The sequence below is a fragment of the Gobio gobio genome (genome assembly GCF_949357685.1).
Source record: "Gobio gobio genome assembly, chromosome: 8".
Lineage (NCBI taxonomy): Eukaryota > Metazoa > Chordata > Actinopteri > Cypriniformes > Gobionidae > Gobio > Gobio gobio.
This window is the reverse complement of record NC_137114.1, coordinates 31,805,857-31,819,180: the sequence shown is the minus strand read 5'-3', so window position 1 is coordinate 31,819,180 and position 13,324 is coordinate 31,805,857. Positions and strand designations below refer to the sequence as shown.

General features: G+C 37.3%; 2 protein-coding genes across 3 annotated transcripts; both read left to right on the top strand.

Annotated features, from left to right (window-relative positions):
- Window positions 1–677: 677 nt before the first annotated feature.
- On the top strand, window positions 678–5,603 carry crk (v-crk avian sarcoma virus CT10 oncogene homolog). Its single transcript, XM_079824338.1, has 3 exons — window positions 678–1,208; window positions 1,732–2,309; window positions 2,523–5,603. Exons 1-3 carry the CDS (start codon window positions 989–991, stop codon window positions 2,658–2,660), a joined length of 936 nt encoding a protein of 311 aa, XP_079680464.1. The 5' UTR covers window positions 678–988; the 3' UTR covers window positions 2,661–5,603.
- Window positions 5,604–5,680: 77 nt separating this feature from the next.
- Window positions 5,681–11,837, top strand: ywhae1 (tyrosine 3-monooxygenase/tryptophan 5-monooxygenase activation protein, epsilon polypeptide 1). Of its 2 annotated transcripts, XM_079824530.1 has the most exons (7): window positions 5,739–5,931; window positions 7,980–8,179; window positions 8,258–8,364; window positions 8,484–8,690; window positions 8,919–9,055; window positions 10,134–10,173; window positions 10,764–11,837. In XM_079824530.1, exons 1-6 carry the CDS (start codon window positions 5,868–5,870, stop codon window positions 10,139–10,141), a joined length of 723 nt encoding a protein of 240 aa, XP_079680656.1. In that variant the 5' UTR covers window positions 5,739–5,867; the 3' UTR covers window positions 10,142–10,173; window positions 10,764–11,837. The 2 variants fall into 2 exon arrangements, with proteins under 2 accessions (XP_079680655.1, XP_079680656.1); XM_079824529.1 differs by lacking the exon at window positions 10,134–10,173 and having other exon boundaries at window positions 5,681–5,931.
- Window positions 11,838–13,324: the final 1,487 nt, after the last annotated feature.

The window sequence follows — 13,324 nt, the reverse complement described above, 5'->3', positions numbered from 1 at the left end:
CGTTTCAACGACCTTTGACTAAATCAGCGGATGAGGCTATAAATAATAAGTAGCCTACATTTGTTTATGAAAATAAGAATGGACCAGCGAGGCATGAAATTGTACGGTTTAGACTTCTGGATAATCCTTTTTTTAAACTGTTTTCGAACATGGTATTTAGTTTTTAGCTGGTCATTAGCTGATATAATTTAGTAGACCATCTTGGACCAGCAACAAACCAGATGTTTGCTTATGTTATTAAGGTGCTCATGGTAGCTACTGTAGCTGGTCAGCCAGCTAATGATCAGCACCAGCTTGGACTAGTTAAATACCAGTTTGGACTATAATCCATTTACTGTCTTAAACTGGACCTTTTTAAGGGACTATTGTGTTTTATTATTGATAGTATGAATACGAATAGCATTAATCATTTGTATGTAAAGATGTAAAAAGGATATAATATACTTGTAAATAAATGTCAATGTATTATTACGTTAATTAAAACGAAACAAGATGTGTTCGTATGGGCAAAACAAACCACAAATTAAACAATAAAAGTAAATAAAATTGTAAAAGTATTTACAACAGCCTCATTTTCATCGTTGACCGTATCAATATGGCTACTTATAGGCACCACCTAAATTGACTGTTATTGCATCACTTCCGGGAAATAAGGTCAAAAATTGTTTCCCTTGTCCGCCATTTGAAATATTTGAACTTCCTTGTGACAACTTCCAATGTACGTTTTGGTTTACACTAAACAATTATCAGAGGATCTGGGCGAATAGTCTTAGTTTTTGCGTCTCATGCACGTTGGGATTCCGACGTTGGCTGTTTTCTTACCCGATTGGAACAAAAAAGCGTAGAAAAGTGTGCTAATGCTGCGCGAATTCGAAACGTGTTCAACAACGGAACGCGGTAAAGTTTTTGCATGAGTTGAACGCTGCTTGCGGATAAGGAGAGGCGAAGGGAAGGCCTGTGAAGCCTGGGCTTTTTTCTTGCGCTAGTCATGGCCGGAAATTTTGATTCGGAAGACCGAGGGAGCTGGTATTGGGGGAGATTAAGCCGGCAAGAGGCGGTTTCGCTGCTCCAAGGGCAGAGGCATGGAGTGTTCCTGGTGCGGGACTCGATCACTATTCCCGGGGACTACGTGCTGTCTGTGTCGGAGAACTCCAAAGTCTCTCATTACATAATAAACAGCATTAGCAGCAATCGCCAGTCCGGACCAGGTAAGCGGTGCATCTCAAAATACTGCAAACGATGGGACGAATAAATACTGCTTTAGCAAAACGCTTAGCAGCCCGCTTAGAAACTTGTGTACTTCTATACTACGAATAGTGTAATTGTACCCAGTGTCATTTTTTTGCGTCATTTTAGTTTTACGTAGTAATTTAATGTGTTCAAGATGTTTACATGAACAGAAATCAGTTATTTTTTTGTATAAACTACTTTTGCTTCAGTCATTCAGATAATTTAGTCGTTTAATGGTATGTAATGTGTATCATTTTTGTATATATTTATGAGGAAAAAACACTTTTTTATTTGTAGATGCTCAATCAGCAATGCTGAAATTATTAACTGTTATGCAGCTGTTTGAGCCCCCAAAAATGTGTGGTATTTTTTTACACAACAACAATAATTATTATAATAATTATTATTTCCACTATTAACCAAGACTAACTTCATACATTACGGTTTAGCAGATCTTGATCACCCATCTATCATATGTGCTCACTTGCTGTCATCTCACAGGACTCGCTCCTCCTCGGTTCCGTATTGGAGATCAGGAATTCGATGCCTTACCTGCCCTGTTGGAGTTCTATAAGATTCACTACCTGGATACCACCACTCTTATTGAGCCCATCAGCAAAGCCAAGCACTCGTCCTTTATCAGCGTCAATGCTGGTACAGGAGGAGTTCCTCAGAGGCTTGAAGAGGAGCACGTCCGAGCTCTCTTTGACTTCCCCGGCAACGACGACGAGGACCTTCCGTTTCGAAAGGGCGATATTCTCAGAGTACTGGAGAAGCCGGAGGAGCAGTGGTGGAACGCTCAGAATTCAGAAGGCCGTGTTGGCATGATCCCTGTGCCCTACGTGGAGAAGTACCGGCCGGCCTCGCCAACATCAGGGGGCCCTGGGGGGTCTGTCGGAGGATCCGGCGCTCACGGCAACTCCGACGGCCACAGTTCTCAGTCTCCACCTCTGCTTGGTGAACCGGGCCAGTATGCCCAGCCCACATCCCTACCCAATCTACAGAATGGTCCGGTTTATGCCAGGGCGATTCAGAAGAGAGTTCCCAATGCTTATGACAAGACTGCTCTCGCTTTGGAGGTAACACATTTATTTATTTTTACAACATTGTATTAATCAGACACGGATTTACTTATTTTGTACATAAAAAATGCATTTGTATTATATTTTGAGAAATATTTTTGTTTTGTTTTGGCGCCTCCCAGTGGAACTGTAATTCTCTGTTTAAGTCTGTTTTGTACATTACATTAACAAAGTAACTCCTTCATTTTTAACACTGTCTTTTGTTGTTAGGTTGGCGACATGGTGAAGGTGACCAAGATCAATGTAAATGGGCAGTGGGAGGGTGAGTGCAAGGGAAAGCATGGCCATTTTCCCTTTACCCATGTCCGCTTGCTGGACCAGCACAATCCAGAGGACGAACTGAGCTGAGAGAGCAGACTGTCTTCCCTAGCAGCCCTTAGATGTACACTCATTCACACACATACACACACTCCGGCTCCTCACACATCCTCACTACTGCCCTTAACCTGTCCGCCTCATCGTCACCTTGTGCCATTGTGTCTCATGCCAATGTACACATTACCTGCAACAATTCCCTTGTTAGATTTTATGCAATAATTAAAGATATTTACCAAGTAAACACTAAATTCCACACACAACACCATACACTACCGAGAGAGGAGCATTAGTGTGTGGCTTCTTGTGAACTGCGAAAAGAGGAAGAAGCCTGCTTGGACTTAACATGAGCAGTTTGGTGTCTTAACAAGGGACTGTTCCTTTGCTTCTTTGAATGCGGTAGCATACACTACTTAGTGTCCCAGAACACAGCAGCTTTCACACTACAAATCATCTACTACATGAAAATATTCAGAAATGCAGATTGAACATGCTTTGAATAGTTTTTAGTCTTTTTGATTGGCTTGTCAGTCACTACAGGCTCAGCGCCGGTCAGACGTGTCATGGGGCAGTACACTATATAAAAGATTGAGTAGCCCAAACCCTCACCGCATTATTTTATTTATGCACAATATTTCTAATGTATACAAAATGGGCCATGCAACATTAATCACTACCGCCAAGTAACTTTGTTTTACTACATTTTTATTATATATTATCAGGAAACACTACTTGCTCCTTTGACCATTATTGCTGTACTTGGAAGTATTACACTACATGCGTTTTTTTTTTTTTTTTTGAATGTGTAACCGTAATTTCTAATGCTAGACTCAATACGTCAACATAAGATAGACTAAATAGACTTTTGTTGTTGTTTTTAAATAAAAATCCAACGTTGTGACTTTTCCACTCAAATTAACTAATGTGCTTTTGCCAGAACTTCCCTTGCCAAGGTTTAAAATACAGTAAGTGGTTCTTGTAGTGCCTCTCTTATATGGTGTGGCCCAACACTGCTTTAATATTAGATATAGATATTTCGAAAACAACCCAGTTATCTTTACAATAACGTAGTAGGATTTTATGAAGTGTCACATTAATGTGCAAAGCCTAACCTGATGCCTCAAATGTGTTTTGCTCAATTGATTTTGCACATACGAGTAGTCTTTATCTACTATTGGTTTATGTGGCTATTGACTTTTTTTTTTTTTTAAACATCAGCTTCCATCATGCCTGTATTATCTAACTCAATGCAGAAATATAGTGTATTTTGTTTTTTAATGCCCAAGTAAGACATTGTTTTTCTAATTGCCTGCCTTAATTGCAGATTGTTGTCAATGACCAAATCAGCATTGTTTTTAGCCTAATTTGTTAAATGCAAAATTGCGTATGAAAAGTATGTTTTGTTCAACCTTGCAGAAATGTTTCTTTTAACCTACTTCCATTACTATTGACCGTATGAGAGAATAGAAATCGAATGTCTGTGGACAAATGTATAAATTATAACACTAATAGACAGGCTACCAGAACAACACTGTCAAATGTTAATATTTTTACCCTTTACCTTTATTTGTTGTTACTTTTAAAAAGAAAAGTTGACTAACTTTGTTTGGTAACAATGACAATCACCTGGAAACTCTTCGGTTATGTCACATCTAAATGTTAGAAAGCTTTGTCGTGTATGTGTGTAGGTTAGCTGTATGTTGTCATGATGTGACAGCAAGCCGGCCATGTTATGTAATTGTCGCTTAAGTCGTAATTATGAAGGACTTTGATGTTCATGATCTGTCTTATTAACTGTCTGTTTCAGTCACAAATTACCTTGATGAAATTAGATCACTAAAATCAGCCACAAAGAAAAGTTGGAGTCTTGTAAGTCTGAACTCACCTGTGTCCTGTGAGAATGATTTCACCTTAAAAAAAACATCACTTTCCTCTATGACTGAGTTGAATAGGTAATCACAACAGTCGTATCTGTACATTTTTAATTGTACCCAAAGTATTATGTTTAGAACCTAAATATCAACACAGTAATTTTGTGAAATTAATCTTGTGTTTATCCTTTATGTACATCCAAGTCTGTCAGAACAGTGTTTTAAGTCACACAAAAAACCCTACTTTTTTTTTTGTTACAGTTTTATTCATGTACATGAAATAAAGTTGACCCCTATAGTAATGCCACTCAAACCTTTTACTTTGCCTCTGTCCGTAATAATAATAATGCCTTGATAGTATTTTATTACTCTATTGTTATTAGGATCAACTTAATGGAGATGTATTTGTTTCATCATTATCCTATCATAGTACAAGTCATTGGTTTATTTTATGACCAGTTATTATTAATTCTGACAAGCCAATCTGGATGAAAATTGTAAAGTTGCATCAGATAATAATAGCATGGTACTTTTATATATAGTGTGATAGATGATTACCATATGTATCATGTACAATGCTATTTCAAAGAATATCATACAGGCACATTTGTAACATTGTTAATGTTTTACACTGAAACAGCACACAATTTAATTTCTATGGTGTAATTGGTAAAAATATACTTGTAAAGGAAGTCTAGGCCCAAATTTTATTTTTAATATGTTCAATTGAAATGATAAAACACTTGCTGTTCAAAACCTGTATGACGGACTTTCTTCTATGGAACATAAAAGAAGATATTTTGAAGAGTTTTGGTCACCAAACAATATTGACAAACAGACATTTCTCAAAATATCTGATTGTATGCTGACAGTAAATTAAAGTAATTTTTCTTTTTGTGTGAACTGTCCCTTTAAGTTTTAAGGCGTTATTTCAAATGGTATTGCATTTGGGTCATTTTAAATATATTTCTAACAATTACACACCATAGAACAACATGAGGGTGAGTAAATTATAACTGTTAATTTCAATTCTTCCTTTAAATTCTATTGACGTTATAGAATAACGTTGCTCCTAAATGTGCCACTTTAATACACAATGTTTGATAAAAAAAAAAAAAAAAAAAGTGCATTAAGGCACATATCATTCATTCTCTATTTAAATAAAGAGGGTTCAAATCCAGCATTCGTAAGGGGAGAGAGGGAGTGTGTGGAGCTGCTCTGTGTGAAAGTCCCCGGATGAAGGTGTAACGCCATCTTTACTCCACCATTCAATCCGCAGCTGTTGCTCGCACAGGGGCCTGCCGGTGAACTCACACTCCTCCTTTACTCCCAATCTCTCACAAAACACGCTCGCCGCGCGCTGTCCACCATGGGTGACCGGGAGGATTTGGTGTACCAAGCCAAGCTCGCCGAGCAGGCGGAGAGATATGATGGTAAGAGAAATTAAGAAGTAACGGGAACGTTGTTTTTACAAAGCGAGTGCTCAGGCAGACTAACTGTCGGGTCGGGTTGGCTGGCTTAATTCGCGGTTACACCAAGCGAACATCCTGTAAATGGCAAGCCGAGCCCCGTTTACCCTTTAAAAGCGTTGATTCTTTTATTCGTGCTGTCCGTTAATTCTGTCGATGTGATATTGGGGTGACTACAGAATGGCATATGAAGATGGAGACGTTTATTGAGGAGACAAAATGGCGGAGAGTTAGTGGGTGAGGCAAGCTGTTGCTAGCCATGGCGGAGGGGGTGGCTGCAGTCTTCAAGCCTCATGTGGGCGAAGAACGGTTCAAATATTAGTTAACAGCTGTCTTAATCGACCCAATTAATCACGATAAGGAGTTATTTCTGTATCAGGGCCGCTCTTTTCTGCGTTTACCCCCGCAGCACATTACGAGAGACCGTTGCTGTGTCTCAAAACCTTTTGAGCTGCCTACTTGGGGGGACAGCATTTTTGCGTATTATGGGCGCGTTGGGCTGTGAATGTGATACCCAAAAATGCTGCCTAGGCAGGTACCTCAGTAGGTTTTGAGACGCAGCCGTTGTACAGTAAAGCAAAGCAATTAATGCTTTGTAAGCTCAGATACAGTATTGCAGTGGGATTTCATTTCAGACTGTAGAGAAGAGGTTCACTGGCTTGTGGTATTCATGATTCTAACGATAACTAAACCAACAGCTATAACTGTGCCTTGTTGGTAATTTATTGTCTAGTTTAGTCACCCATTAACCCATATTAGGTATCTAGGGTTTTTACTCAGCACTTAAAAGTATGCTGCAAGTATGTAGAATGATGGTTAGTTAATAAAGGGTATGCACAGAGTTTTATGATTGAATACTGACTACACTAGGTTAATGCAAATGTACAATTGTTAATGTTTGTCGTCTCTTCTTCGAATAAGTATATATAATACACACACTATAGCAGAACTACACAATTCTGGATAATTTGAGAACCACAATTTATTTATTTATTTTGTTTAAGAGAGATCATGGTTCTCCCATGATTCTGAATAGACAACTAAACAAAATAACATGTAATTTATTAAAGGTTCTAACAAGATGTTGTTTGCTACAAGATGTTAATTAGAAATATTATTGTTGTTTTTAAATCTGTGTGTGAATGAATGATTCAATGACTCATTCATAAATACTTCACTTGTTTCATTACTGGATGAGTCAGTGTTTTTGAACCAATCCCTTGAATGAATGATTCAATAAAAAAAAAAAATAAGTCACCTGTTCCCAATGCATTCTTGTCAGTCGGACAATCTTTATTTGATGCGTCAAGTTACTTTCAAAAGGTGATTTACTTTATTTTAAGCGCTACTGTAGACAGCAGTGTTATAATATATCCAACCTATAAATCGATTTACACAATTTGATTTATTGTAACAGAAATAATGATACTGATACTCTTTGGTTGAAAAGACTGTTTGTGAAGATGTTTCATACCTATACATGACAACTTACTGCTCTCTCTGGGTCAGCGGCAGTGCCAATGCAGATTTGAATGTTCCGCTGTGATTGTACTTGTAAAAGGTTTCATAGATGCAGGCGAATTGTCGAGATTACAACATTTTCAGTGTTTCATGGGATTGGGTAGGCACTAATAGTGCTACGATTTGCTTGTCGCAATGCTCCGATTTTTCTGCAAAATGCAAATATTCCACTGTTAAACACGGTTATTTAAAAAAATAAGTAGATGTAATGAGGGTTGGTAGTTTCAACATAAGCATCTCTACCATTAACAAGTTAGTCGCTCACAGTGTGTCTCTATTTAAAGATTTATAAGTTACATTCAAGATCAATTCCCCTATGGAGAAAATGAATGGGGTTATTTTTTTAATTCCAGAACCCGGCTGTTGCACTCCTTGCTTTATGATTGGCAAAAAAATATGTGCATATTTTAGCCATAGTTGTGTATTCTGCTTTCTGGTTGTGATCAAATTCAGCAAGCAAAATGTCCATCACATTCATTTTAATTTTCCAGAAATGGTTGACTCCATGAAGAAAGTGGCTGGGATGGATGTTGAGCTAACAGTTGAAGAGCGAAACCTGCTCTCTGTGGCCTACAAGAATGTTATTGGGGCGAGAAGAGCATCCTGGAGGATAATCAGTAGTATCGAGCAGAAAGAGGAGAATAAGGGTGGAGAGGACAAATTAAAAATGATTCGGGAATATAGGCAAACGGTAAGTCGTGTGCTAACTAGCGTTCATTAAGTGATGTGATGCACTTTATGCTTTTAACCTTTGCATTTTCATGTCCAGGTTGAAACTGAGTTGAAATCAATCTGCAATGACATCCTCGATGTATTGGACAAGCACCTAATCCCAGCTGCAAATTCAGGAGAATCCAAGGTTTTCTACTACAAAATGTATGAAAGCCATGAGTTTTTCCTAAGTGAATCTAAGGTTGAATCGTATGTGACATAATGAGGTCATGGCTTTATTTATGCATGTTTTAAACAGACCTTTTCTCCCTTTGATGCCTCAGGAAGGGCGATTACCACAGGTATCTCGCCGAGTTTGCCACAGGAAACGACAGGAAGGAGGCTGCAGAAAACAGTTTGGTTGCTTACAAAGCTGCTAGTGATATTGCAATGACAGACCTTCAGCCTACACACCCTATTCGTTTGGGTCTGGCTCTTAACTTCTCCGTATTCTACTATGAAATCCTCAACTCTCCCGACCGTGCATGCAGGTTCGTTTTCGTGCTTTTCAATGCCGATATCAATTTCAAATCTTTTAACAGCAGCCAATGAAAGGTTTGCAAATGTGTATAAGTCATATTCTTATCTTACATTTGCATGAATCTGGTGGCATCTAGAGCTGTTTGGCCTCTTATCTGACCAAGATGGTATTTATTGCAATATATTCCTTTGTTTGTTCATACTTAACAATAGTTTGTGTATCTGGTTGTTGATCTTAGGTTGGCGAAGGCGGCATTTGATGATGCTATTGCTGAACTGGACACATTGAGTGAAGAAAGCTACAAGGACTCAACACTCATCATGCAGTTGTTACGTGATAACCTGACACTATGGACTTCAGATATGCAGGGAGATGGTAAGACGCATCATTGTTCTTGCAGTTTCAGATGCTGAACTTGACAAACATGTCTTTGAAACCCATTGGTACATGAAGGTGACATTCTCAAAAGCTCCTCCACAAACTAAAGCTATTTTTAGAGCGATTGTTTCAGAGTGTCCCGATTTAGGACTTGTGAGGCATCTCTAATATCCTCCTCTAAAAGAAGAGTTAAAATCGAGGGGTCTTTCTACTTTGAAAGTAAAATTGTGCAAGCAAACATTAAAAAAAGATTTTATTTTTCTGTTTATTTAAAGCTGCTGTCCGTAACTTTGTGTTCAAGATATACAAAAATTATATAATGAGAGTGTACAACACGAATCCATTTTCCAAACCGTGTTTTTGTCTTAATCATTATGGTACACTCATAATAAGTGTTTATATTGGGACTATTTCAGACCGGTCTGGTAGGAACCGCTGCGGAGGAGCACAGTCCCTGCGTGACTCGCCATAGACATAAACAGAGAGAAGTAGCTCCGGCTGCAATGTTCTTCCTCAAGACCAGGGGTGTCCAATCCTGCTCCTGGAGGGCCACTGTCCTGCGGAGTTTAGCTCCAACCCCAATTAAACACACCTGTACCAGCTAATCAAGATCTTACTAGGCATACTAGAAACTTCCAGACAGGTGTTGAGGCAAGTTGGAGCTAAACTCTTAGGACAGTGGCCCTCCAGGACCGACATTGGACACCCCTGCTCAAGAAGCATACAGTTCTGTCCGTACAAAGTTACGGACTGCAGCTTTAAGTCCATCCACCAGAAATTATTTTTCTCAGTATACTGTAGTGGTTTTAATGTAAATATTTGATATATGAAATGTAGTGCATCCATTCATACCCCAGAAATGAGACGGAAGGGCGTATTTATTTTTGAATGGCTTTTAAACCTTTTTGATGTTCCTCTATTGATTTCAAAAGTTGATCTAGTGCGCACCACTGCTTTTCTGTGCAAAGCCAGCAGTATGATCTTTCTCTACTACATTTCATGTCATCTTGTAATGTGTCCAACCTCATGCCGTCCAACTTAACCCATCTTGCCTTTTTTCATCCCCACTATTTAGATTCCTAAAGGAAAATGTTAATTGCCCACAAACTTTATTTGTAAGTGAGGCCACTCTTTCCAGCACTTGCCTTTTTGTCCACAAATTGCATAATCACTCACCCGTTTGTAAGCTTTGTGTTGCTATCTTTGTAGCCACCAGAGTGCTATATGTGCAGCATGTCTGAAACAAACCGTTTCTGCATGATCACTGCCAGATCCTCTGTCCAATTGGAATGGCTGTGTTATACCAATATATTAGAATTTTCCTTAGAAATGTACAGTACAGGTGTCTAAGGTTATTATCCTTTGGTTTGGGAACTGAATTACGTGTGACAATTAAATGACCATATGAGAACACTGCATTCAAATTAGACTTGAGCCAATTAATTTTTTTTTTTTGGAGCTTGGAAATTATATAATTTTTTTGTAATATGATGGATACATTTTATTTTTCTCACAGCATGTATTAAGTTCTTAACTTAATTTATTTAATATTTGCTTTTTATAGCGTTTTATTTGGCAAACTCCTAATGCACAGATCTTGCAAGGGTTGCAAACCTGATGATCAACGCATCACACATGGATTTCTTTAAGGGACACACCGTTGTGGTACAATGCAATAACAATGGCTTTGTTTCTCTGTGCACAGGTGAGGAACAGAATAAAGAGGCGCTGCAAGATGTGGAGGATGAAAACCAATGAGACAACACAGCCAATATGAGACTCCACCCCACTCCCCCTCCCCTTCCCCAGATCCCACTCACAAAGGGAGCCACCAAGCCCAACCTTATGAGTGGCACTCAACAGCTCGTTGCCTCCAGTTTTCTCTCCCTTTGTTTGATTTTTAATATTATTCTGTTTTATTAGCCCTTAAATTGAAATAAAATATACCACTCATGAAACAAACTTCAATTATGATTTTTGAATGGTCAGAACTTAAGATTTCTTGGAGGATTTTTGTTTTGTTTTGTTTTTTGTCGTCATTCTGGTACAACATTTTTCCTTTTTTTATGTTCATTTGCTTTATTTCTCAACATTTTTATCAGTTGCTGGATATATTTTGAGTTTTTCTTAATGTAATTACAGAAATTAACTTTTATTACTATTACTGATATGTCTACTATTAGTGGTTTGAGCTGTAATATTTCTGTGTTAGTGCAATTATACGATGCAGTTAAAGAAAACAATTAAACCTTTAAAAAGGGCAAGTCTAAACAAAGTGCTCTTTTTGTTAATTTAGTTTTTCAGAGAAAGTTGAAGCAAATTTCTTGATATCCATGTGGAGCAAAATGCTTAACATCACCAAGTAGTAGTTATGTAGTAACATTTACCAGTGGTCTGGACTGTAATTTGTGCTAAAATACTGTATTGCTCACATAGGCTGATGATGGTGGGTGGATGGCTGCAGCTCTATAAAAGTGAAGGAGCCTTGTTGCTTTTAGAACTAAGACAAATGCAGGTCTCCATTTGGCTGTCTCAAAAAGGAAAAAAAAAAAAAGCACTAATAAAGTTGATTTTAAGCCTGCATGAGTACATGAAATAGTCTATTTTTCTTCTTCCCCCCTGAATCTGCATAATGCATATGATTTCTTCTGTACTTTGTTAACTTGAAACTAGTTTGTACTACTGGATATCTGACTGGAACCACAGACCATAGAATCTGTATTACAACGAAACAGCATGGAATTAACAATTAACTTAAATAAAACTGCCTCAAGTAAAATATTTAACCACCTCTTTTGCACTCAAAATGTTTTCCTTTCTTCCTTATCTCTACATTTTATGTGCTTTTCCTTCATGAAATAAAATCATATCTTTGTTGGTAGTGAAGCATTTACCCTGCAAAGTTGGAGAAATGTCAAATGTTTTATGAAGTGAATATTTCTGCTTTGGTCTTGCTGGAGGAAGAAATCAATATGATTTGCATTTGAAAAGTGAGAGTTGGACTGTATATTCATTGTATACGATGTGTATTAATTTAGATTCTGCACATTTCTAACTTTCAAAGAAAGTATTAAGAAAATGTTGACCTTCCGTCTGCAGGTTAACAGGAATGTTGTTCATGGCCCTGTGATAAGATGGCCCATAGCAGTGGATCTTCAGCTAAAATAATTCTCGAGATTTAATATCTGTTTAATTCATTCCTTATTTTCCTTTTAAGAACCAGATTTTCCACGGTTTTGGAAAACCTGGCTATATGAAGAATAGCCAATTTTAAAAGTGACTTCTGGAAAAGTTGTGTAAATAAAATCTTGAAGCAGCAAGGGCATTTTTATAATTAAATTTTCTAGCTATACCAGGCATAACTAAGTAGAAATTGAATAACATTTTTAAAACATTATCCTTAATCCTTATCTAGTAATCTTTGAAAAAGTAATGTAAGGTCATTGTTTAAAAAGAGGAATGCCTGAAGAATATACAGCTCTTTAAACTTCTGGAAGAGGATACATTTACATGAAAACTACTATTAAAAATGGAAAAGTTAATTCTTTTTTAATTTAGTTTTAATCTGTGGAAACTCGTATTGAAACAAAGCTTTGAAAACCTAAGTTGCCCATCTATTTCCATCTACTGCTGCCATAATGATGACAAAACTGCTTGTTGTCAAAGTTTTTATTAATTTTTTTATATATACTTTTTGATTTTTTAATCAAAACTAGAAGAGTCAAAAAAGTACCCAGAATTGATTTTGAGATTCCACAAGTCTGTAGCCTACTTAAATAAAAACGAGATGTCAAGGGAAGAAATTAAAATAAGAAATGTATCAGTTTACATGTTACCCGTTGAAAACTGCTATATGAATCCAAGGAGGCCCAAATGGGTTTAGGCTTGTTGCTCCACGCAGGGAAAGGGTGCCCTTGCACACAAGAAATCTCTCCGGTTTCAGGTCTTGAATAATTTTTTACATGTTTTGAATTTAAAAAATGTTTTGAATTTAATTTTAAATTGCCTCTCAAGTCTTTTTGAAAGAGAACAGTCACAGTTGTTGCCTTAAAACATTCATAAATCCAAAAATTACCTATTTTACACAAACATAATAAACTAGTCAATGTTGGACCATCAATAAAACCAATGACAAGACAAGGTTCAAAAACACATCTACTAGTTTGTAATAAAAAAAAAATACAGACATCTTTATGTTCTCATTTACAGCAGAACGGCGTAAATTTGTAGTCGTGACTTTTATTTTGAAACTAACAGTTAACGTTA

Bases quoted from the DNA above. Each gene is read 5' to 3' on its own strand.
- crk (XM_079824338.1), top strand. From the start codon at position 989: ATGGCCGGAAATTTTGATTCGGAAGACCGAGGGAGCTGGTATTGGGGG. The intron at 1,209-1,731 runs GTAAGCGGTGCA...GTCATCTCACAG, and splicing joins CAATCGCCAGTCCGGACCAG to GACTCGCTCCTCCTCGGTTC. The intron at 2,310-2,522 runs GTAACACATTTA...TTTTGTTGTTAG, and splicing joins AGACTGCTCTCGCTTTGGAG to GTTGGCGACATGGTGAAGGT.
- ywhae1 (XM_079824529.1), top strand. From the start codon at position 5,868: ATGGGTGACCGGGAGGATTTGGTGTACCAAGCCAAGCTCGCCGAGCAG. The intron at 8,691-8,918 runs GTTCGTTTTCGT...TGTTGATCTTAG, and splicing joins TCTCCCGACCGTGCATGCAG to GTTGGCGAAGGCGGCATTTG. The intron at 9,056-10,763 runs GTAAGACGCATC...CTCTGTGCACAG, and splicing joins TTCAGATATGCAGGGAGATG to GTGAGGAACAGAATAAAGAG.